This window comes from Cupressus sempervirens, chromosome 7, assembly GCF_028749045.1.
Source record: "Cupressus sempervirens isolate cs-2001-9-10 chromosome 7, ASM2874904v1, whole genome shotgun sequence".
Classification (NCBI taxonomy): domain Eukaryota; kingdom Viridiplantae; phylum Streptophyta; class Pinopsida; order Cupressales; family Cupressaceae; genus Cupressus; species Cupressus sempervirens.
In genome coordinates, this window is record NC_143124.1 from 668,733,141 (window position 1) to 668,758,607 (window position 25,467).

Genomic DNA, 25,467 nt, shown 5'->3' on the forward strand with positions numbered 1-25,467 from the left:
AACTTAATTCAGCTGTTCAGTTTGTATGCCAAATGCTTGTAAAAACGTCTCATTGCATAGTCATAGGATGCATACCGAGTGTTTGTGAAAATACCTCTTGGCTGTAGGTGCATATCACTTTGATTTTCAATTAGTTATTTTGCAATCATTTGTATTCATCAATATCATTGGCATTCAAAAATCATAGCAAAACAACAAACATCAGCAAACTGAGGCTGCAAGGGAAGTGTTTGACAAAATTCCTAAGGCAGAAAAACAGGGATAAAACTTCAAAAATTGTCAAAGCACTTTACATTCTAATGCAAATAAGCAGAATGAATGTACTCATCTTTCACTGTATTTGCAGCAAGGTCTTTAATATTCTTCCTTCTTCAGCAACGATCACTATACTAGATCACTGTAAGACAAATGATGTAAATAATAGCAATGATATTCAATAATATTGATCTGATACTGCAGGTACTTGGATGCTTGTTATTGATGCATTCACTATTGTCAGATGAGCACATATATATATAAAAGAAGGAGACATGACTCCGAAGGACATGCCTCTTTGGAGGCATGTTTTAGTTAGCATGAAATTGTTTCAACATTAGTTTATGTATGCTACCCAATAACAACACAGTATTGATAACAAAGTCAAGGCACGGGTTAAATACCCGATACAGGCAATGTAACCTTGACTCGGGTAATATGAAACCCGATAAGGCAATAATATTTGTTACAAGTAATATGACACTCGACCAATTAAGTTGGTCAATCATCATGCACATTTTTTGTCAATATTCTATATGCATATGTACATGTATGCATAAATCAGTTTGAATATATGTACGTATACATATGTCTCTGTGATGCATATCAGACAGTGATGGCATTATATCTCAGTAATGTATAACAGATATCAATGACAGAATACAAATGCTTATATCTCTGAAATGTATTTGCATATAATAACATCATTCAAGTTTTGCTTCTCCTAACGCTAAACATCAACACTCCCTCTTTAGCTAAGGAGAAGTAAGAAAACATTAGTCAAAGTCATCTAATAAGCACTACTGCAAAAACAGTAAATGATCTCTACTTGCACTTAAGCAATGTCTAGAGATAACACACATAATCTCTACTTGCACTTAAGTAATGTCTAGAGAAGGCCAAGAATAATCTCTACTTGCACTTAAGCAATGTCTAAGGAGGCCCAAAAATAATCTCTACTTGCACTTAAGCAATGTCTAGAGAAGCCAAAAAATAGTCAACTATTTACAAGATCGTCACCTTCTAAAATGATTTTTTTAATAACTAAATATGTCCATGAAAAATCGTCACCTTTCCTTACATATAAAATAATATTAAGTAATCAGTGGAAACAAATGAACAACTCTTTTATTTCAAAAAATTTCCATTACAAATAATCATACCAAGTCTTTCCCTAAAATATTTCAGTTTCACTTTAGCAAGAGATTTGGTAAGGATATCAGCCGTTTGATCATTTGTACATATATATTCCAATTGAATGACTCCTTGATTAACCATATCTCTGATGTAATGAAATGGAATTTCAATGTGTTTACAGCGACTGTGAAACACAAGGTTAGACGAAAGCTTGATACAACTTTGATTATCACAATAAATCACGATGGGCTTCAAAGGTCTTTTCAAGAGATTTGAGAGCAACTTTCAGAGCCATACTGTTTCTCTGGCACACAAGGAAGATGCAATGTACTCGGCTTCGGTAAAACTCAAGGCCACAGAAGTTTGTTTCAGACTGGTCCAAGAAATCATTCCAGATCCAAGACTGAAACAGTATCCTGAAGTGCTCTTGTGCTCAATAGAACTTCCAGCCCAATTAGAATTTGAGTAACCAGTTAGCTCAAGATTGATTTTGTCATATTTGATTCCCATTCCAATAGTACCCTTCAGATACCTCATTATGTATTGCGCTGCCTACAAATGTATCTTCTTAGGTGCACACATAAACTGACTCAAGGTATGAGTTGCATAACATATGTCAGGATGGGTATTAACCAAGTACATCATGGATCCAATAATTTTTCTGCAATAAGTAGGATCCACATCTTCAGATTCATTCATATCATCTTTTAGTTTGTGTAGGTTTATCTCCATAGGTGTAGCGGCTGGTTTACATTCCATCATTCCAAACTTGGTTAATATATCAACTGTATATTTTCCCTGATTTAGTATAATACAGTTGTCTAGCTGCCAGATTTCTAACCCAAAGAAATAGTGAAGTAACCATAGATCCTTCATTTCAAATTCAGCAGAGAGATCTTGTTTACATTTTTCTATAAGATGTTCATCACCTGTAATTAGTAAATCATCAACATATAATACAAAGATAACCATATCATCACCTTCAGTTTTGAAGTATAGATTTTTGGCAAATCCCAATTTCAGTAGATAAGTATCTATTCTTTCATACCAAGCTTTGGGAGCTTGTTTAAGACCATAAAGTGCTTTCTTCAATTTACAAACATGAGTCTTGCAATAAAAAATACTAAACCCTTCTAGTTGTTCAACATAAACTTCTTCTTCAATCTTTCCATTGAGAAATGTTGTTTTGACATCCATTTGATGTACTTTCCATTCTTTAGATGCAACAATAGCTAAGATTGTTCTGACTAAAGTATACCTGGCAACGTGGGCAAAAGTCTCATCATAATCAATGCCTTCCTTTTGAGAGAAACCTCGGGCTACAAATCTTGCCTTGTATTTTTCAATGCTGCCATCTGCAACATGTTTAATCTTGAACAACCATTTGGAAGAAATAACAGATTTGTTTTTAGATCTTGGTACAATGTCCCATACATCATTTTTCAATATTGAGTTACATTCCTCAATCATGGCTTCCTTCCAAGATTGATGTCAAAGTGCTTCTTTAACATTGGTAGGTCCAAATTTTATGAGTTCAAATAGTAGAGCAACATAACAGGATTGATTACTAGTTCTTTTTCTTTCCTGAATTACATTATCTGGTTCAACTTGATTTTCAGCTAACATTTTTCTGGCCCAAAGGGGTCTCTTCTTATTGGTATGGTTGACGTTTTCTGATTCTGTATGATTTGACATGGAAGAGATGTTAGAATTTTCATCCGTCTCAATTTCCATAGCTTGATCTTCTTCTGAAATGGATTCATCACTATTACTAGAAATTTTGAAGGCAGTGTCTTCTTCAAATATGACATCTCTACTAATCTCAATTGTTCTTTGTCCAGGAATGTAGATCCTGTACCCTTTTGAAGTTTCACTATAACCAATTAATATTCTCTTTTTCCCAGAAGGCTCTAATTTGGTTCTCTTTTCTTTTGGGATGTGAATATAGACTAGACATCCGAATATTCTTAGGTGACATAAATTTGGTTTAACACCAGTAAATGCTTCTTCTGGAGTGATGTTTTCCAATATAGAGTAGGGACAACGATTTTGAATGTAGACATCAGTATTGGAAGCTTCAACCCAAAAGGAGTAATGAAGGTTTTGATCATGTAACATGGTCCTGGCTGACTCAACAATAGATCTATTTTTCCTTTCAGCTATTCCATTTTGTTGAAGATTATAAGGTACAAAACACTCCCTCTTAATTCCAACAGAAATACAAAAGTTTTTAAAAATATCAGATGTGAACTCACCCCCATTGTTAGACCTAAGGGTTTTGATCTTTTGTCTTGATTGATTTTCAACTAGAGCTTTAAATTCTTTAAACTTGGATAAGACCTCAAATGACTCCTTTTGTTTAAGAAAATAAATCCATGTTCTCCTAGAGTAGCCATCAATGAAAATTACATAGAATTGACATCCATTAAAAGAGGGAACTGACAGAGGACCACAAAGATCTGTTATGAATCAATTCAAATATGTTTTCAGATTTATGAACACTATTGGGAAAGGAGTGTTTAGTATTTTTACCTAAGGCACACCCTTTACAGATACTTGAATGATCTGATTTAAGATTTGGAAGCCCTTTTACAATTTTACTTATAAATGCTAAGGCTCGAAAGTTAAGGTGACCTAATCTTCTATGCTAGATTTCAATCGAATTTGTTTTATCATTACTAAGAGTTAAGTTTAACTTTGGATTTTGATAATTACAAAGCTTATAAAGACTTCCATCCCTAACCCCAATGGATATGGCTTTCATGATAGATGAGTTCTTAGTCCAAGATAGAAATCTATCTCCCTGAAATGCAATTCTGTACCCTTGATTAGCAAGTCCAGAGATGGAGACAATATTTCTTTTAATCCCTAGCACATAAAGGACATTCTTGAGTTGAAGAGTGATATCAAAATTCAGTTGAATAGAACAAGTACCAATTCCTTTAATTGGGTGAGAGGAATTGTCTCCAATAGTTACTTCTTTTGATTCATGATTTGAGAGGGTTTCAAACTTATCCTTAAATCCGGAGATATGACGAGAAGCTCCACTATCTATGATCTAGGTGTTGTGATTAGAGCTTAACTCACTTGAGAGAGCTACTATAAATGCATTATTTTCTTTGTCTATTTTCTCATTATTTTCTACTTTAACTTCTGCTAAAGTTTCTTTAGATTTTTTGTTTTTCAGGGCACACATAGTAGGAATGACCAAGCTTATCACATTTAAAACATCTTACTTTGGATCAGTCACGATGTTTGTGAGATTTGTGATTTTTGTTGTTTTCCTTCTTGTTATGCTTGAACTTTATTTTCTTATTTGACTTGGAATACAATGCATGGATGTCACCATCTTGGTTTGAAATTAAACCTCTGGAGGCTAATCTGGACTCCTCTTGAGTGCATTCATTCTTTAGTTGATCAAATTTTGGGAGTTCAGGACGAGAGCTTAAACCTCTTATGAAAGTTTCCCATGATAGTGGAAGACCTCAAAGGGCAATCATACTTAATTCGTTATCATCCATTTGACTTTGCATAGTAGCAAGTTGATCCTTTAATTCAGTAATTCTAAAGAAGTAAGAGGTAATGGATTCTCCATTTTTCATTTCTATGTAAAGCAGATCTCGTTTCAGAGTTAGCAATCTACTTGTATTATTAATTTCAAATGTATTTTGAATAGTGGAGAAAATATCAAATGCAGTTTTAAGATTTGCTATAAAAGGAAGTATATGATCTTTTACTAAATCTATGATTATTTTCATTGCCTTATTATTATGCCTTTTCCATGATGCTTTCTCAAATTCATTTTCAGGCATAGGTAAATTTCTTTCAATGTGATTTTTTAATTCCATCTCTTAGAATTATTAACAGCCTTGTTTTCCACGATGAAAAGTTAGAAGCTCCCTCTAGTCTATCTTCAATTCTTACGTGGTTCACCATCTTAATGTTTTAACAAAACTTTTCTTTCCGTTTAATTTAGACTCATAATTTAATATTATGTAATGGTTTTCTTATCAGTGCAGCTCTGATACCATGTTGAGAATAAAGGATCTCTGATAGATAACCAATTACAAATATTTGTAGATAAATTCTGATTCAAATAAGCAGAATGAATGTACTTATCTTTCACTGTATTTGCAGCAAGGTCTTTAATATTCTTCCTTCTTCAGCAACGATCACTGTACTGGATCACAGTAAGACAAATGATGTGAATAATAGCAATGATATTCAATAATATTGATCTGATACTGCAGGTACTTGGATGCTTATTATTGATGCATTCACTGCAGTTGGATGAGCACATATATATATATAAAAGGAGACATGACTCCGAAGAGTCATGTCTCTACGTGGCCTAAAGGCCATGTAGGGACATGCCTCTTCGGAGGCATGTTTTAGTTAGCATGAAACTGTTTCAACATTAGTTTATGTATGCTGCCCGATAACAACACAATATTAATAACAAAGTCAAGGCACGGGTTAAATACCCGACACAGGCAATATAGCCTTGACTCGGGTAATATGAAACTCGATAAAGCAATAAAGGCCATGTAGGGACATGCCTCTTCGGAGGCATGTTTTAGTTAGCATGAAACTGTTTCAACATTAGTTTATGTATGCTGCCCGATAACAACACAATATTAATAACAAAGTCAAGGCACGGGTTAAATACCCGACACAGGCAATATAGCCTTGACTCGGGTAATATGAAACTCGATAAAGCAATAATCTCTATTACAAGTAATATGACACTCAACCAATTAAGTTGGTCAATCATCATGCACATTTTCTGTCAATATTCTATATGCATAACAGAGATATATGCATTCGTATATGTATGCATAAATCAGTATGAATATATGTATGTATACATATGTCTCTGTGATGCATATCAGACAGTGATGGCATTATATCTCAGTAACGTATAACAAATATCAGTGACAGAATACAAATGCTTACATCTCTGAAACGTATTTGCGAATAATAACATCATTCAAGTTTTGCTTCTCTTGACGCTAAACATCAACAGTGCTATCACCATGCACACATCAACATCCAAGGTCCTACTGCTATGTACCTCAACAAATAGATTAAGTACATGTTTGTCTAATTTTCAACCTTGAGACTCCATGCCAATAGTTGAATCTTCAAAACTCATTTTCTAAGGTCTGATTTAAAAAATCAGACTCATCATGACATAAAACCACATCATACATCGTGTCATTAGAGCCCTATTCTTAAGTACTCCCATGTGACTCAAGAATAGAGTCATACATAGATGTAGACACAGCTGGCCCTTGTCATGCAGGGTTTCATAGTTGTTGTCATAAAAACCAAAAGTGTTTATGCAGTCTCTATTCATGGCACTGGTATCTTGAGTGTCAATACCCAAAGTCATTCTATTAACCTCTTGTGAAAACTCTTGTAAGGATGATGTAGACAAATAATCACTCAAGGCTGTTGTATCATCTTCTTGATTTAAATTAGCATGTCTATTAAATTCGTCATATAAATTTTTACATACCTTATTGGAACTAGAAGACATTAAGTCATTCTCATTAAGAGCTGTGTCAACCATAGGTGTAGATGATCTTGTAGACAGTCCCAATTTTCAAAGTGATTTTTTTAAATGTAGCAATTCAAGTTTGAGCTTGTATTGAGTCTGTTCAAACTCTTTCCACTCCTGTCTATTTCTAAACAGTGTTACCATGATGAACTCTTTTTGCTATCCAGACAAAAATCAAGTCCAAACTGCCTTGTGAACAAATGATTTTCACATTAAGTGCAATCATTACCCAATAGGATGGCAGCAAACTAGTATGATACCACTATAGCTTCCATTACTAATTATGGTTCCAATTTTATGATTTTTTATCTTGTTAAACACTTTGCACAAAGGGATATCTTGCAGATTGCTTCTAATATGCTTATCTTCAATTAGTAACAATAGAAATGCTTGCAAAAGTCTTCAAAAACATTCAAACATTATATTAGACTGAAAATGCAATTGAATGATTACAATCATTGAGTGATGGCCAAGACTCTTGCCTTACAAGGTAAAATTATTTAGAAGCCCTCTCATATCATGTTGACGTCTATGAAATCTGAAGAAAATGATACCAATGTGAAAGATTGAGTATCTCTCACCAAAGCAGTTGTAACCCTTCGAATGATCTTTCACCACCTCAGTTATGCTTATAAATAGGAGATATAGCTCTCAATGTCTAATAGAATAACTTTGTAGAAACCCTTGGCCCCACAAATAAACATATCAAAGCTATTGTAAGAACTCGATGATTACAAACTTAGTTGTCACACCATTTATACTTTTTCTCCAAGAGGAGGTGGACCCTTTAAGAAGCTTCTAGGAACATGATGAGGTGGATCCTTCATGAAGCTTCTAGATACATGAGGAGGTGGGTTGTCAAGAAGCTTCTAGAAACATGAGAAGAAGCTTGTAGGAACAAGATGAAGTGGATCCTTCAAGAAGCTTCTCGAGACAAGAAGCTTCTAGAAACATGAGGAGGTTGATCCTTCTAAAAGCTTCTAAAGACATAAGGAGGTCGTTCCTTCAAGAAGCTTCTGGAAACGTATTTTATTTTGTTCCTTAATTAATCAAATATAAGTTTACATTTTAATATTCATTTAATTGATAAATTTACAAATAATTAATTGATCTCTCCCTTGTTTTTCCACTTAGCCTCTACAAGCATAAAGGCTAAGATGATAACAATGAGATGGCTACAAGGAAGGGGACCCACAAACTTGACCCCCAAATAAGTCTATGAAGAAGAGATCTCCACCGGGCTGCCCTAGAAAAAAGAAGTGGATGTGGGAGGTGTCAAGACTATTAAAGGCTATCACATTAGTCTTCCCTAGGCTAACCATCAACTGATGAGACTCATAGAAAGAAGCAAGGTCATCAAGAAGTCTCTACGAACCCTCAAGAGAGGAGGCCACATCATCCATATAGAGGTAGATAAGTAGATAGAAATCATAACCTATTGCAGGTAACAACTATCCCTTGGATGTGATCCTACAGAAAATGCTCTAGATCGTTAACATAAAGCACATATAAGGAGACAGTGCATAGCCCTGCCCAACCCCACTAGTTCTCTAAATGAAGTCCAAGACCCCATGAGGGGTCTTAATGCAAATGAACACCTTCTCTTACAATCTCATGATGGTAGTCAAGAGAAAGTTAGTAATAGCAATGTTGCAAAGCCTCCTAAAAAGGGCTAACCTAAGCACAGAGTCAAAAGCTTTGCGGAAATCCACAAAGTAGTAGCAAACCTACATGGAGTGATACCTAATCTCCTCAATGAAAGCTCTGAGAGTCAAAATGTGATCCATCGGATTGTGGTCTAATCTAAATCTAGCTTGCCCTATAGCCTGTAACTAATACTAATCCATCTCCAGACAAAGGAAAGCATGTAGAATTGTGGCATTAAGTTTAGAGAAATTATGTAGAATCATGATGGTCCCATAATTGTTTGGATCCAAGATTGTAATGTTCCTGTGACGCTTCAGTGCCTACAAAAGTACCTTTAGCTTATGAGACCAACAAGTAGAGACGTACATGATAGGAAGCTGAAGGCTGTACGAAAGGAAGTCGAAGCCCACACAGAAGGAAGCCAAAGGATGCATCAAAGGGAGTTAAGGGCCACACGGAAGGAAGTCAAAGGTTGTACGGAAGGAAGTTGATGGGCGCACAGTAGGGAGTCCAAGGTCACATGGTAGGAAACAAAACACTTACAGAAATAAAGGTATCGTACGGGGTTGGAATCCGTTGTCTAGAAAGTACAATGAATTCCAACATTATATGCCACATAAGCTATATACCAAACAAAAATAGATGTTGAACATAGATATTCGTAGACAAAGATGGCGCTCCAGATGTGCCAGACCCGAAGCAAAGTAATATTGAGAATCAAAATAGAGTGAGGGTTTAATCCCACAGAAACCGAAATAGCCAAGTACAGAAGGTCTTTAACTTACGAAATGACAAACAATATAGAACTCCAACAAGAATTTGTAGTATAAAGATATAATCCAGATCACATATAACTTCCTACATATCGCACATAAATACCCTTTCCGAGAAAACTCCCAGGGGTTTACAAAAGAATGCCGACACAACAAACACCTATGACTAATTAATACAAATTTGGCCCCTTTATTAATTAAATTGTCCTTGTTATATTATTTAACTTTTAGAAACATTTAATTAATTAAACTAATTAAAATATTTTATTTAAAATTGGGGACATTAGAAATCCTCAACACCCAAAGATTGCTTTCCCTCAAGTAAACCATCATCAAACAGTTTGCCCACTACAGCTCCAAGATTTTAAACCAAGCATGGTTGGTTATATCTACTAAAGTCTTCATGTCACATCATGATCACATACATGCACTTGTATGTAGGCAAGAAAAGTAAATATCCATCAATCTTTTGTTGCATCACTCTAATATAAACATGGCCATGTCCAAAGTCATTAGAATCCCATTGAGATGCCCTCATGATTAAATAAAAAACCTTCATCCTATTATACTCATACATTTCTTTAAGGATCTCATAGCTCAAGTACAACTTGTAGTTTCTATGAGGTTGCCCCTCACATGAAGAGGTGGCAATCATGTATGCCTTGTTCCTAGAAAAGGTAAATTCCATTTTCAATCAATTGTTCACAAGGAAGTTGAACAACTACTAGTAGAGCCTTCTTATTTGGAAGGTCACTGGTAGAACCCATATTTCCATTAGGTTGACCATCGAGTATTGGTACGACAATATTTGTACAATTATCTTCCTCTAGAATCCTTTCCTTCATCTTGGACTCTGGTGCCAAAAAGACTCTATCTTTATGGTAAATGATGTCGCCAATCACCTTGTATCTGTCATCATGCACTTGACCATCCAATAATTGGCATGCAAAAGTATTCGATCCACAGATGTTCCAACCAATCAGCAAAAATCTAAGATGGAGGCCATATGGCATTTGGAGGTGTCATTGTGTGAGCCAAGTCCAAACTCTCAATTCTCCCAACAAGCTAGCAAAATCAGAAGGAAGTCGAAGGCCACACGGTAGGGAATTGAAGGCCGCACGGAAGGAAGCTGAAGGTCGCATGGTAGGGAGCCAAAGGTTGCATGGTAGGGAGCTGAAAATGCTTACAGGAATAAAGAAGGTGTTGTGTGAGGTTTGAATCTGCTATCTAGAAAGTACAGTGAATTCTAATGTTATATGCCAGATAAGATAATATCAAAACGCCAATTTCACAAGATATATGGCAAACAAGAATAGATGTTGAACATATATATTTGTAGGCAAAGATGGTGCTCCAAATGTATCAGACCTGAAGCAAAGTGTTAATGTATAGATTAGTTAGAGAGTTATTCTTAACTCTTATAATTATACTTATGTCATTTGATATATGTGATATATATATATAACAATAGTTAATTTTATATAGACTAATCATTTGATTATTGAATAGACATGTCCCATGAAGGGACATGTCTATTCATGACCTATGTTCAATATAAGAAGAGGATGTTGCATATGGAAAACATATACCTCAATATAGGCAATGCCATTACATTTGTAGCAGATCCAAGAAAAATCAACATGGTATCAGAGCCTAAATGCAGATATAAATCAAATAAAGAGTGTAGCAAGAGACAAGGGAGCGCGCAATCAACCAGGAAAGACCAAACATCCACGTGGAAGGAAGGAGTTCTAATCAACGACAAACTGAAGGCAAGCAAGGTGTTATGTAGACTAACTCACGCATATACCTTCAAGTCCATATGCCCTAGTGGGAGACATGCAATGATTATTCAAAGACATCAAACTAGCAATGGAAGTTCTAATTTATGGCAGAGAGAAGTATGTGAGCATACATTCGATGAAAAATGAAGACACGCAATATATAAGCCAAAGGGCATTAGAGGCTATTATAAAATATATATACACCTATAATCATTGCGGTACTTAGAGCATGGAGACGGGGAAATCTCAAAAGCTACATTTGTCTTGGCCAACTGGCAGCAATCACGATGTTTCCTATGTTTCCACGTTTTCCATTCATGTCTACCAAAGTAGCCAACGAATTGCATTAGCTTGAAAGTTTCACTAGGTTTATTTTGTTTTTACGCCTACCAAACTCACTTAAAAGTAGATTGGATGTTGACAAAAGCCATGAAATTTGGCCATGAGAAAACAAAAGCCAAATGAAGAATACCTTGCAGATTAAAGCTTCAGATATCAATTTGGCATATATTAGGTCAGGCGTCTCTATATGAATGGAACGAAGATGATTTTTTGTTGATTCTAATAACCTAACGTTAATATAATTATGGGAAGATAAATATGTCGTATGCTTAAGATAGTAATGAGCAAAATTCAAAGATGTCATGAAGCCCTTGGTGCACAAACTATTTGTTGATGGTATTATGAAAGCGATCAGAGATATATTTAGGTACTCCAAGGATTTAAGAAGCAACAATTAATCGAGAAATATTGGGTTGAGACAGATTTACAAATCATCAAAAGTCAATATTATTGGCAATAATAATGATAATCATTATCGTTGTAAACAGCTATGCAACATATATAATTAATATTCTTTGGAAGTAAATGGATTGTTATGAAGTCGTCTAATTATGAAGAGGGAGCCTGACATTTCATTAGAGGCAACCATCTGAGCATGGTCAACAATAGTGATTAAGTGCTAGTGCGAGCTTATCTTGAAAGTGGAAGGACATATCATATCCAATTACATTGCCAATATTTGGGATTATCTATTATAGGAGACGTGAAATATGATCACATGTTTGGGAGGGTATAACATGTGTCTGTAACGCATTGCATGCAGAATCTCTTTCTTTTGAGCATTATGTTACTCAGACAATTTTAAGATGTCACTATCACGTGCTTGATAAGACATAAGTAGTGCAAAATTCTCAATCCTTGGACATGTCCTTGACTACAACATACAAATAGAGGGTAGTCCATTTATACTTGATAAGTATAAGTGATTATTAAGGAAGGAAAGGAATCGGTTGTAGATTGTATTCACTGCCACATCGCCTTTAGAAATATTGACCATACAAGTACAATTTGGACGTACCCCACAAGCTTAAGTCTACTCATATGTCCACCTTGGTGGTTCATTAAGTGAACATGCACACTTGGAATTTATTGGAAGACCCCAAAGTCAATAACCTTGGTCTCACACAAAATTAAGGTATTTTGAGGATTCTAGGCATTGAGTAATACAGATATGAAGAGAATCATTATGGGAGTATGAATGGTAAAAATTTGAGTATTTTATTATTTTACTTCCTTTATTGAAAATATAAAATAAAGAGTTATGTTACAATTTTTTGCTATTGCTAGTAATAAGTGTGAGTTAAATTACTAACATTTTAATTAATGTTAACATTCTTCTTTATATTTTTATAGAGCTATGTGCCTTGATCTTTTCCTTCGAGAATGTTCTTGTAGGAAAAAGAAGGAGATTAAGATTCAGAGGGAGAAGACTAAGGATGCTATTTGGTTAACCTTCAGTGAACCCTATCTTATTGATTAAGAGGGAGTAGACCATGCTCAGATGGTTTCTCTAATGATCATAAGTTATCATAGTCATGAGGACTATGACCATGTGGCTTTTGTATGGGCCTATCCCCTGTGTGCATCATGAGAAAGTGACAACTTCTAGATGATTATCACTTGTATAGGAGAAGTTGTTGTAAAGTGACGTCCTTACAATAACTTGTAGCATGATTCATTTTTGTGAAAGTGTTTCATGTAAGGGCCTTATCTTGTAAATCAAACAGCTAGGCGGTTGATATCATTAATTTGATTATCTACAAGTTGTTTGTATAGATATATTTTTAGTACTTGGTGTATATCATGCCCTAATATTTTGATAGGCCATTACCACACTTGGCATTTGGTGATCATCATTAAGTTGATGTTTCTGATAGGCCATTGCTTTTGAGAGATTGGTGAATATCATGAAATTGATATTCTTGTAGGCCAAACTCTCACGTGTTACAATGTTTAATAATTGACATTGAATAAAAGAAGTCTTTTGATCAAAGACCTCATATATGTGTTTACCCCACTAATCTAAGAGGGAGTGTTAATGTATAGATTAGTTAGAGAGTTATTCTTAACTCTTATAATTATACTTATGTCATCTGATATATGTGATATTTGATAAACATATATATATATATATATATAACAATAGTTAATTTTATATAGAATAATCATTTGATTATTGAATAGACGTGTCCCATGAAGGGACATGTCTATTCATGACCTATGTTCAATATAAGAAGAGGATGTTGCATATGGAAAACATATACCTCAATACAGGCAATGCCATTACATTTGCAGCAGATCCAAGAAAAATCAACACAAAGTAATATAGAGAATTAGAATAGGCTGAAGATTTAATCCCACCCAAACTGAAATAGCCAAGTAGGGAAGGTCGTCCACTTACAAAATGGCGAACAATACATAACTCCAATAGGAATTCATAGTACAAAGAGATAATCCAAATCATATACTAGCAACTTCCTACATGCCATAGAAAAATCCTAATGGTTTACAAAAGAATGTCGACCTATAAACACTTACGAATAATTAAAAAAAATTGGGCCCCTTCATTAATTAAATAAGTGCCTATGATATTATTTAATTTTAGGATCATTTAATTAATTAACCTAATTAAAATATATTTTCAAAATTGGAGACATTACAAAGATGGAGCCAGCTTTGTGTTTCAGATGGATGATATGCTGCGACCAAGGGGCGGAAACCTATGTACACAACTTTGTTGAAAAGGTCAGTGAGGAAAGAACCTAAAACTGTGATGTTGTACTTGAAGAGTTCTGCTTATATGGGACATTACATGTTCGTAGGCATAAGCACTTGTATAATAGCTCAGAAATTAACTGTGGATGCCTAAAATTGCTTGTAGTCTTGTGAAGTATTATCTTTGCAACCAAATAAATGCAGAAATCAGTAATTGTCCTAAAATGACTGAAATATATTCCTTTGAGATTGGATTTCTTTCAGCAGCACTTGTCTTTTGGAATGTATATCTTTATTCTCCATGGGCACTGCAAGTGTGCAACACAAGATGTATGTTCAATAAAGTTAACAAAAATTGAAAATATCTTAACAAAACCTGAAATGTGCAAACTGTTTGACACTATGTCCACACATCGAACATTGAGAAATTTATAAAGGAAAGTTCAAAAATTTGCTTCCAAACAAGGGCAATTCATTACAAGCACTTAATAGCATCCTAATGTTCTCATGGTAACTTATACAGAAAGAAAAAATTAAACCTTAAAAAATTCAATACATGAGAATTATGAGAAGAAAATTTCTAAAAACAAAAGTTAAGAGAAATAATTGAATATACGTTAAAATTAAAAAAACTTGTGCTCAACTGGCTGAGTGCAATAGGTGGGTGTGATAGTATGCCCCTCAATTATCTTGTAGGTGCAATAAATAAGAGACTACTTTCCCAAATATTTAACAGAAAAGTTGCCACTCAATCCTTGATTCTGAGCACAATGAAATCAACCATTCATGCAGCTAACCCTTCTGTTCCAAATACCAAAAGGTTGCAAAAATGGCATGACATTATTAAGAAAATGATGACAATCTTTCCTTGCAATTTTGAAAAATATGAGAAATCAGACACTACATAGCATGAAATTGGAACAAAGCAAAACATTCAAACTTTCAAATAAATAGTGATTAACAATAAGTTCTTTCTGCCTTCTCGAATTACTTTCCAACTTGCACCAGAAGTAAACAAGATATATAATGAAGAATACTCCCTAGGCTCTATGTTATGCTAGAATAATTAAGTCCACTGGATTTGATAATACTTCTGGAGTATTCCTTGACATGCCAAAACAATCCTTGATTAGAAATTATTTGCATATTTGTGTGGGGAGATCAGAAGTTCCTGTTTAAGTAAACATACATCTTATAAAACTAATCAACCTATTCGCATACCAGATATAAAATCCAAACAAGTGGTTATTATCAATTAAATGGCTTTCATGAGCTCAAACTTTATCATAGATATTAAATATATAGCATCAACGATTTTGCATTCAATTTTACATAGATCATCCTCTTATAAATATAACATACAACGGATATTCATAACTCTTAACTCTGATATTATAAAAATATTACAATATTGAATGAATGTCGCTAGCTCTAGAAATGATACCACTGCTTTATACAGGTCAAGGAACAATTTCTGATACAAATCTTATTAAATTGTAATAGCATGCTTTTGCTCTACCGTCAATGTCAACACAATACTGCTTCACTCTAAGACACAATTTCACCTAATTTTTGACAAGATATCGCAAAATGAAACACTGATGTGCAATTCTTAGTATATGACTATCCATGTTCCTAAAATTGGTAACAATGTGATGGATTTCAAAACTTCTCCAAAAAGTAAATACTGGAATCATCTGAAGGCATAGAAATCATACTCGTGCCCCACGAAGAACATCAATTGGAACATTAAGGCCCCAGCAACCCCCACAAGACTGGATAGAGGCAAGCAACAGATAAGCTTCCTTTGACATGTCTAATTGTTCAACAGATCCAGAATTTTTACAGTTGTCACAATTTCCTACAAGACCAAAATTCAAACAGGTTCAGAGCCCAGCTCGATTAATTTACAATAATCATGTCTATTTATGGCCAGCTCAGATACAAATATGATTGACAAAATCAAAACCATAAAAATAGATTATTTATAATGTCTATTTCTACAGGTGATAGCTTACGTCTGCTTGCTATTAAAAATGATTATATAAAACAATATCAAGCTAGAAAGAAGAGAGACTAAAGTACTTAAAAATCTGTCATATTAATATATGCTTTTTGAATTTGATCCTCTAGCTCCTGTAGCCACAAATCCCATGCATTGAGTTTTTTGAAGAATTAATGATAGATCCCACATCTCTAGCAAATGAATTATCATCTTCAAACGCATATTTATTTCCATTTCATCTACACAAAGATGTGAACCATTTTGATGCTCAAAAATTAACATTACTAATTTTACCATCTAAGTTTTGAATTTTAATGCAAATTATCTCTTGGCTAAATATTTTGTAAGCCATTGTAACCACAGCTTAAAAAATGAGAACTTTAGGCAACAGTGTAGTGAGATAATTCACTCCTCTCAACAATTGAAGAAGCTCCCTTCTTACTGTAGGTGGCTACAACAAAGACCTAAATGGAATTAACAAATGGAAGGTTCACTGGATCAATTCCTCTTCTTTCAGCAACTAAGTCGTCAATTCTTATTCAGGTACGGGTTTGGGTTCGAGATTTGGGTTCAAAATTTGTTCAAATTTGTTTTGGGTTTGGTTTGGATTTGTTTTGGGTTTGTCTGTACAAGAATGTATATATATATATATATATATATATATATATATGTATGTATGTATGTATGTATGTATGTATGTATGTATGTATATAATATGTATATATATTATCTGTAAATGTATATATACATACATACATATAGAAGCAAAAATGTTATAGACCACTATGCTAATATTAAAGCAACATAGCAAAATACACTACCATAATAAGGTTTCATTTCAAATACAATAATGTGAACATTAATAATCACCCATCACGATCAAATATCAAGCAAATCTTCATCATTCTTCTATTTAAAATAATGTTATAGGTTCATTTAAGGCAAAAGTTGTGATTGTTGCCATATTGTAAGTTCCACACATTGATTATCATACTAGATGATTCAACGAAAGCAGCTTTGGATCAGACAGGATGAGGCTTTGCATATAGATTTAATCACAGTAAAAATCTCTTTAGATTTTGTTCAATCCATAGTTTTCTATACATGTTAGCCTATATGCACGCATTATGGTGTATTACATAGATTTCATAATAGATGTGTGGTACTTTTAGACATCTTGATTCTTCTAAGTAGCATCCCCTTCAAATTAAATATGATTAATAATTTAAGACCAATCATTTGCTTGAGTTGAATTCTGAGTCTGATTTGGCACTAAAACAATAAAAGTAATCAAAAGGGTGGTTTTTGACCAAATTCTCCAAAAAATTTGTTGAAGGTCCTATGCTGGAAACCAAAGTCGCCCAAAAGTCGTTTGAATTCTACTAGGGTTCCTTAGAGAGAATTCCCAATAAAATTTGGTCTCTGTGTCAGACTTTTGACAGAATGTGACAAGGACCAGACTTCTGAGAGAATTGAACTAGGAATTCCCAAGTCCAAGAGAGAATTTGGTAACTCAGTTCAGGAATGATCTTTCACTAAGAACTACTACTTGCAATTAAACAAAAGGAATCTATTGCTATCGTAATATTGGTGGCTTAAGAATTGACGTAAGAACAACCTTAAGAAAACAGTTATAACTTAACTTGTATGGTTGGTAGCAAGAATCCAAAGTCTCCTACAAGCAACCTTCTTGAAACGAAAGAGTGAACAGCTAACAAACCTCGAAGTCTTTGCTCAACTATTCAAATATGAGATAATATACCAAGAAATAAAGCTCAAAGTCTTTAAATCCTAGTACTTGTAGCCACTATCACTCAAATGCCCTCAAAGAGAAAGGTAACAAAGATGAATCAATCAATGTAACATAAGAGACAAAGATCAATTCCAAGCATCTCAACACAAAGTTTGGGAAAAACTTGCTTCTTTATTCACTTTAGAGATTTGCATTAAGAAATACAACACCTTCTAGTCACAAGCTCAGCCTTCTCCTAAAAAGCAAAAAATGATTATTTACAATGAGCTCTCTCCTTTATATAGGAAAAACGAAGAGAGAAAGGTGGATGAAGAAGTGGAAGAACCTTAACCACCTTAACTTATCTCTAATTAATTACTTTGACTTTATTCAAAATTGCATGCCTAATGTGATTGCAACTAAACTAAATGAGCTGATTATACAGGTACATGTTATCCTGTACTGACAACATAGACACTCTTTACATGTAGTCTTCCTACTATTACTCTACTTAAAGCATATGAGAAACTGAAATGTTCATAGAGACTCAACAATCTTTGCAAACTTTTGTAGTGAATTCTGCACAATTTCGACATCGGGCTCACCAGTGTACTCAACAACCATTATGATCCTTTGATATGTACTAGCTGCCTCTAAAATCTCCTTGATAGAAATCTCCTTTTTGCTTTATAATTCATATAATGAACACTTCCAGCTTGCAAATGTATTCATTACACTGAGATTATAGTCATCCGCTTCAAGCTATAAGCAAATTGCTTTAGTGAACTTCGTAAGAATATCTTCTTCTTTCTTGAGTTCTCCGTTCTCAGTGATCACTCCACATGACAACCTTTTGTAGCATTCGCCGATCATGTGTTCTTGCTCACGAATCTTCAACATTGTTGTCTTTGCATCCTTTATGAGTTGTTGTAGAACTTGTTCCTCGTTAATCATCAAATGCTTGTAATCATGATACATCTCAACAGATGAGATGACTTCATAAGCACATAAACCCTCCAAGTCAAGCTCCATCATACTCTTCCAAGCACCAATGTCCCCATTTAGCAACTGTAATTGTTGTTTAAGTGACCCGTGAATATCACTTAGTTGACCAGCAACTTCCTGACTCTTCCTCAATCTCCTGTAAATATCACGAATGAGTTGATAGCCTTGTGATTCAATATTGGCAACCCATTCGTCTACCACTCACACTATTCCTTTGATCCTTTTAGTACAAGCGTTTGGAACAGTTTCAATACTTGAGGAAGATTTTTTCATTTCTTCAATGATTCCCAAGACACGTGCATTCTCCTCTTTGAGTTTTCTTTTCTTATCCCATAGTTCATCATTCTTTCAGGCTAAGAAATTGAAGACCTCATGTGCATCTTGTTGATAACTCAGCCCCGTTTGCTTACCAAGTTCAACCCTTGCGATTATGTACTCAACTAGTTGCAAGTCTTCATTTGATTTCTACACAAGTGGTTCAACTACCGCAACATACTTAATATGATTTTCATCAACCACAATCTGAGAAACTGTTTTGGCTTTCTTATTCTTTGAAATCTTTGACTTGATCACTTGCCTCTCAGATTCCTCGGGTGGGATTTCTTCTTTCTCTTTTTCGTGATAGTACTCAACCATGGAGGAGACTGAAAGAAGATGCATTACTAAAGTAGCAGTTACAATAGTTAACTCCAGATCACTCCACATGACAATAGTAACTATAGTCAGTGTCTCAATCTGAATGGCCATAGGAATAGGACTGCTATGCGTAACCTCGGTCATGAATTGCTCAAACTGGGTTGAAGTCACATCAAGCAACATCATAGACCGAACAGTGACCAAAGAAATTGATAAAGAGTATGTATCAAAGACATTCTCATAATCATACAAATCTCCTCTTGTTTCCAATGCAAGTGCAGCTGAAGATATAGGCAATGCTGGTGTAATGGTAACAAGATCTCCAAGAGATGGATGCTCGATGGAGAATACATCCATAGCCATACCTAGGGGTGAATCATTAGATTCATCTAATACTGGTGTTGAATCTGAAAGAGAACTTGCAACAACAACCTCAAAAGAACATGAAACAAGCAGCGAAGACTCCTTTGATTTCCTTGCTTCATCATCACTTGATTCGACTTGAATTGATTGGGTTTCAATCCCTTTAACTTCAAGTAGTCTTGAATCCTTACCTCCCTCGGTAGAAAGCTTAGGAAAACTTTGAACAAAAGGTTCAAATGTAGACGAGGATGCCCCATCTATACCTTTACCCTTTATTTCTGACCTTAAACTAATTGGACCAGCAATATCAAAGTCTTTGCTAGGCTTTACTTTAATGCATTTGAGACCCCTTCTTTTCATCCAAGTGTTGGTATTAGCAAGAATAGATTGGAATCTATCCCCAATTGAAGTACTTTCCTTACATGACAAAATAGGAGGAAGAATGGATAACTTCTCCACATCATGCTGAAAATATTTAGGATCTAGAATTTGATCATCATTTTCAAATCATGGAGGGATCATTGCCAAGTTGAAATCCACAATTTGCTTCACAATTAACCGAGTATGATCCATGTTTTGAATATCCATCTTAGTACGTACATCAATCTAGAGATCTTCTAGATGATGTATGTGCATGAAATGCTTCCTCATCTTATCATGTAACCCTCTCCAGTCAAAACAACTCTTGGCTGCAAATCTTTTCAGCGGGATCCTTTGGAGTTCAAACTCCATGTTCTTTGCTTTAGGCACAATATCTATTGAGTACCCACCAATTTTCAATGGGTTACATGATGAGATCCCCACTCCTAGCCAATGTCAACTAGATTGATAAGCTTGAACCTCCATGAGTTGTCTTGCTAATTCCACGAGTATAATTTTATCAGCAGGGTACCTTGGCAATGTGTATGGCTCTCTCTTGAAACATCCAACTCATACATATGTGAAGTTAGGAAACTATAAGAACATGCAACCACACTCGTTCACCTTGTTCCATGCCTCATTGGAGACTCTCTTATTTGGAAGTTGCTTATCAAACAAGCACATGAAATGCCCAAAGAAGGCATCTTGAACCCTCGAAAATGTATCTGACTCTGCTTCAAAGGCAACTGCTCATAATATTCCCACACATGAACTACAAATCTACCATTTTTTGTTGACAAACCAGAAAATGTACCCAGGGCAGCAGCAATATATACCATGTAGGAGTTCATGTTGAACACACTAGTAGACAACACGTTCACCAACTGCTCACATATTGAATCACTCACTAATTCAGCCCAAAACACATTCTTTTTTTACTTTATTATGAGTGAGATGTACGTATACATCCAAGGTTTGAAGGTGTTTGAATCCTTGAGCCCTACCAAGTGACTGAACAATTTAATGAGATCATTGATTTCTTCCTTGAAATCACATCGATGCACACCCTTGAATCCTCATTCCACCGCTCCATAGCCTTTTGTTTCGTAATGCTTGTAACCATTGGAGTATGAGGAACATGAAAATTATGATCAATAGTCTCATGGTCGAGACTAATGATAGTATTCCATCTTGACCTCTGATGGTTCAAGAAGGTGGACCAAAGTGTTTAGCACATGCAAAAATGAATTCCGGCTCATGTGCGACCAAGGGAAAAGTGGATAGAAAATAATTATGATTCCACTTGATCCACACCATATCCTCACTAGTTTCAGCATCAACTCTCACAAGAAAATCTTCAATGTTAATATGAGAAATATTAGCATCCTGTACTTCATCATAGTAGGATGTTATTTGTGATGTTGGAATGGAGTTATGATATTGATCGTATTGGTACTTCATCTTCTTTTTGTCTTTTCCCTTTGCTTGAGTAGGTTCTCTTGACATTGCAAAATGGTATGCTTGCACAATTGTCACATGAAAATCCCATAATGTGAGAACATCTTCATGTGAGGGATCCATGATAGGTTTTGGGTGTAAAAACACTAGTATTGAATGAGGTATGGATAGAAAAAATGAATGGAATGATTAACGATTGAGAATGAACGAATGGGTCAAGCTCAGAATGGCCAAAATATTGAGTAAATTAGTCATAAAAGGTTTTTTTTGGAGTGAAATGCATATGTGAGCAGCAAGTTTGAGATTAAGTGAATAAGGGACAAAATGAGTAACACATTGAGCATCTCACATTTAAATAAGTGCAAAATGTGAGACTCTATCCAAAAGGCATGTTGGGAAAACTTCAATCATAGGGTAGCCATATGGAGGTACATGGAATGCATAATGGTGATATTTTAACTTGCATTCATGTGGGGGGAAAATGAACTTGTCTTTCTTTTAAGAACGGGATTTTACACTCGACTGCATATACAAGTATGAGACCTTGCATATGCAACCTGGAGAAGGAGACGGAAGATAGAAGCAACAACTTCATAGACATGAGAAGAGATGCAAATCTGAAAATGGAAATGAAAAGATTTGCCAAAAAAAAACAAACAAATATATACAAATGCCTTAAGGAAAACAAGCAAGGAAAATTGCCTCAACTCCACCAAAAATGAGAAAAATAAATCCTTATCCAAATCTTGAGCAAATCTGAAATGAATCCAAAAGATTTAGGATATTAGATTTGTCCAATAACCAAAGACCTAAATAGATTTTGAAATCCTCATAACATGGTTCGGATTTGAACATGTGGAAATGGTTGGAGATATGCAATGCCCAAAATGTGGAGCAAACTTTGACCTGACAACTTAATATGCAAAGGCATGAAAAAACGGTGCCTAGGGCATTAAAATAGCTTGCAAAATGATGAAAAACAAGCTTGAAAATGAAATCCCTTACCTTAGAAAGGTTTTTGATGAGATTTGATGCAAAAACACCTTAAAATCACAAGGTATTTTGATGAAAATCAACCTCGATATGGGTTGCTTTTGCCCAAATGCATGTGTTGAGAGTACATGCAAAAGCTCTTAAAATTGCTGCCCAAGCCTTGAATGGGAAAATCACAAACACCCAAACATGTTTCTAAGGAACAATAAAATATACTTGAAACATATGCTTTCCCTCTGAAAATTGCTGCTTGGAGTAATCGGAAGGAAATATAACAAAAATGCCTTTTTCATAAGCATGTACATATCACCTAAGTCGTGTTTTCTTAGCAAAAATTGCCGCTTGGAGCAATATGCATTTTCAAGGAGTGTTAACATATGTTTGAACCCCATATGTTTTTCCTTTAAAAATCAACACTAAAGGAATGGAAAGGCAAGTAGGTTAAGAACGCGTTCTAGAAGGGCAAATACATATATTTTAAAACTTATATTTCTCCAAAGAAAATTGCCACTTTTGCCTTTTTAGACCAAAACACATTTTATTAAGTCAAAAACATGAGCTGTAATATATGCCAAAGCACCAAAAATTGCCACTAATAAGGAACGCATTTCTGGAACTCATAAACACATATTGTCAAAATATGCTCTTGGCTTCAAATTTGACACCTATTCTTTATGTTAAAATGGAACAAAGTATTTTCAATCAAAAACATAAGTATTCGGGTCCAAAATCTCCATTTGACTTAATGTGAGTAAAGATTCTATCTCAAATTTACATTTATATGTCATAATGATACAACAAATGTATTTTAAAAACCCACTTAAGTGGTGATTTAAAAAGGCAAATGTATTTGATTATCAAAACTGAACTTCTAATGCAATAACATATGTAATCACATTTAAAAAGCACACTTTTAATGATGTTGGGACTTGGAATTTAATGGGAGTGGATTTCCATGAAGTATTTTGCATGTAGATGTATGCAATATGAAATAAAAACCCCACTCTATACACTTAAGTCTCATGTAATATTAATATTCAACTATAGGTTTTAATAAAGTAACATGAAATAGTCTTGAAAAGGGCTACTTTCATAAAACATAAAAAACTACAGTCAAATCAACTCTGAATGAGCTGAAATTTTAAAAGGGACCACAAAATCCACTTTAAATACCAAATATAATCTTATGTTGTGCAATTGCCAATAAAAAACTCACTTTTATGATGATTTTAATAAAAATATACAATTGACATGAAAAACCCCACTTTTTCCCTTATAACTTGAGCTAGACAACTCTGACTTGGACCTATGTTAGCTTGAATCAAGTGGACATCCAAGCGTTATTCACCTAAGGCAAAAACAAGACCAAAATCCATTTACAACACAAAGAAAAACAAAGAAAAGATGAGAAAGTTAACCAAAAATCGAGTGTTTGTAGTCAAAGAAAGAGAACTCTAACCAACAAACAATTGGGGATAATCTTGATGGAAAACTTTCAAAAGAACACATAAATAAGATTGCACAAAGAACAATTTGGTGATAACAAATTGTTTTCATGATGTCTCATCCACGCATTAAGAGAAAGAGGATGCGCCTACGAATCCATGAGAAAATTCCGTAGGGTCGCCTCAATTGAGGACAACACCATCCATCATTTTTCTTGATCTTTATCCCCCATTTGCCACATTTGCATTCTACTAAAATAATGACCCACACTACACTGCAAACAAAGTGATCACAAATAAACTATAGGGGAAATTTAATTTTGGATTGAAAATAGAAATGAAAATTAATAGTAACACACACTCTTTTAAAAGTGCAGTAATCTTCAACTCCAATTACATCGTTGATGCATGTGACACTATAATGTCCATTTGTACAAGATATGAGACACTATGCAACTTCCATAATTCTAACTTAAGCAAATATATAATTATAACTCCAAACTCCAAACTTACATTGTGATATCCCCATTTTAGCATATAATAAATAAATATTATATATAAAGTAATATTAATAATGATATTAAAATAATAATATTTTATAAAGTAATATTATATTAGAATCATATAATAATATCATATATATTGTTATATAATATTAATAATAATCTAATATAATTATGATTGAGATATATTTTAATTTAGCAACATTCTATATTAATAAAGTATTATGATCTAATAATATAATTGATATATTATTAAGTTAATATATGTAATATTGTAAAGATTAATATAATATATTTTATGATATTAATTAATATAATTATATTATTATTAATATAATATAATTATTATATTGTGAACATATGTGACTCTTAGAATATATATATATATATATTGAATGCAAATTTTGGTAAAGGGATCATCAGATGGGAAATAAAATGGAAAGATTATATTATTATGTTCTCAAAACCTATCTTATTAAATACAAAGGGAAAAGGGACATTACAAATGGTATTAGAGCTTTGATTTTGCCATTTTGTAAAGTTTGTGCAAAAAAATTACAAAAATTACAAAAGTTTTATCGGAGAGGTGTATCCTACTAACCTACAAGATTTTGTTATCACTGGAAGGGATTGTATCACAATCAATATAGCAACCAGTCTACATCATGACCACATTATTGTCCACCAACGATGAGCACTTCACACTTGGATTGTGAACCATATTGTTGTCATCTCAGGTTCTTGTGTCTAC

The 25,467-nt window shown here is 34.2% G+C and overlaps 1 protein-coding gene across 1 annotated transcript in view; it reads right to left on the reverse strand.

The window, feature by feature from the left end:
- LOC149548440 (uncharacterized) overlaps positions 1-25,467 on the reverse strand; it is a 330,750-nt gene that overhangs the window by 82,440 nt on the left and 222,843 nt on the right. The window contains exon 11 of the mRNA XM_089792508.1: positions 15,935-16,077. Within this exon, the coding sequence (XP_089648634.1) occupies positions 15,935-16,077 (143 nt within the window). The remainder of the gene's footprint in view (positions 1-15,934; positions 16,078-25,467) is intronic.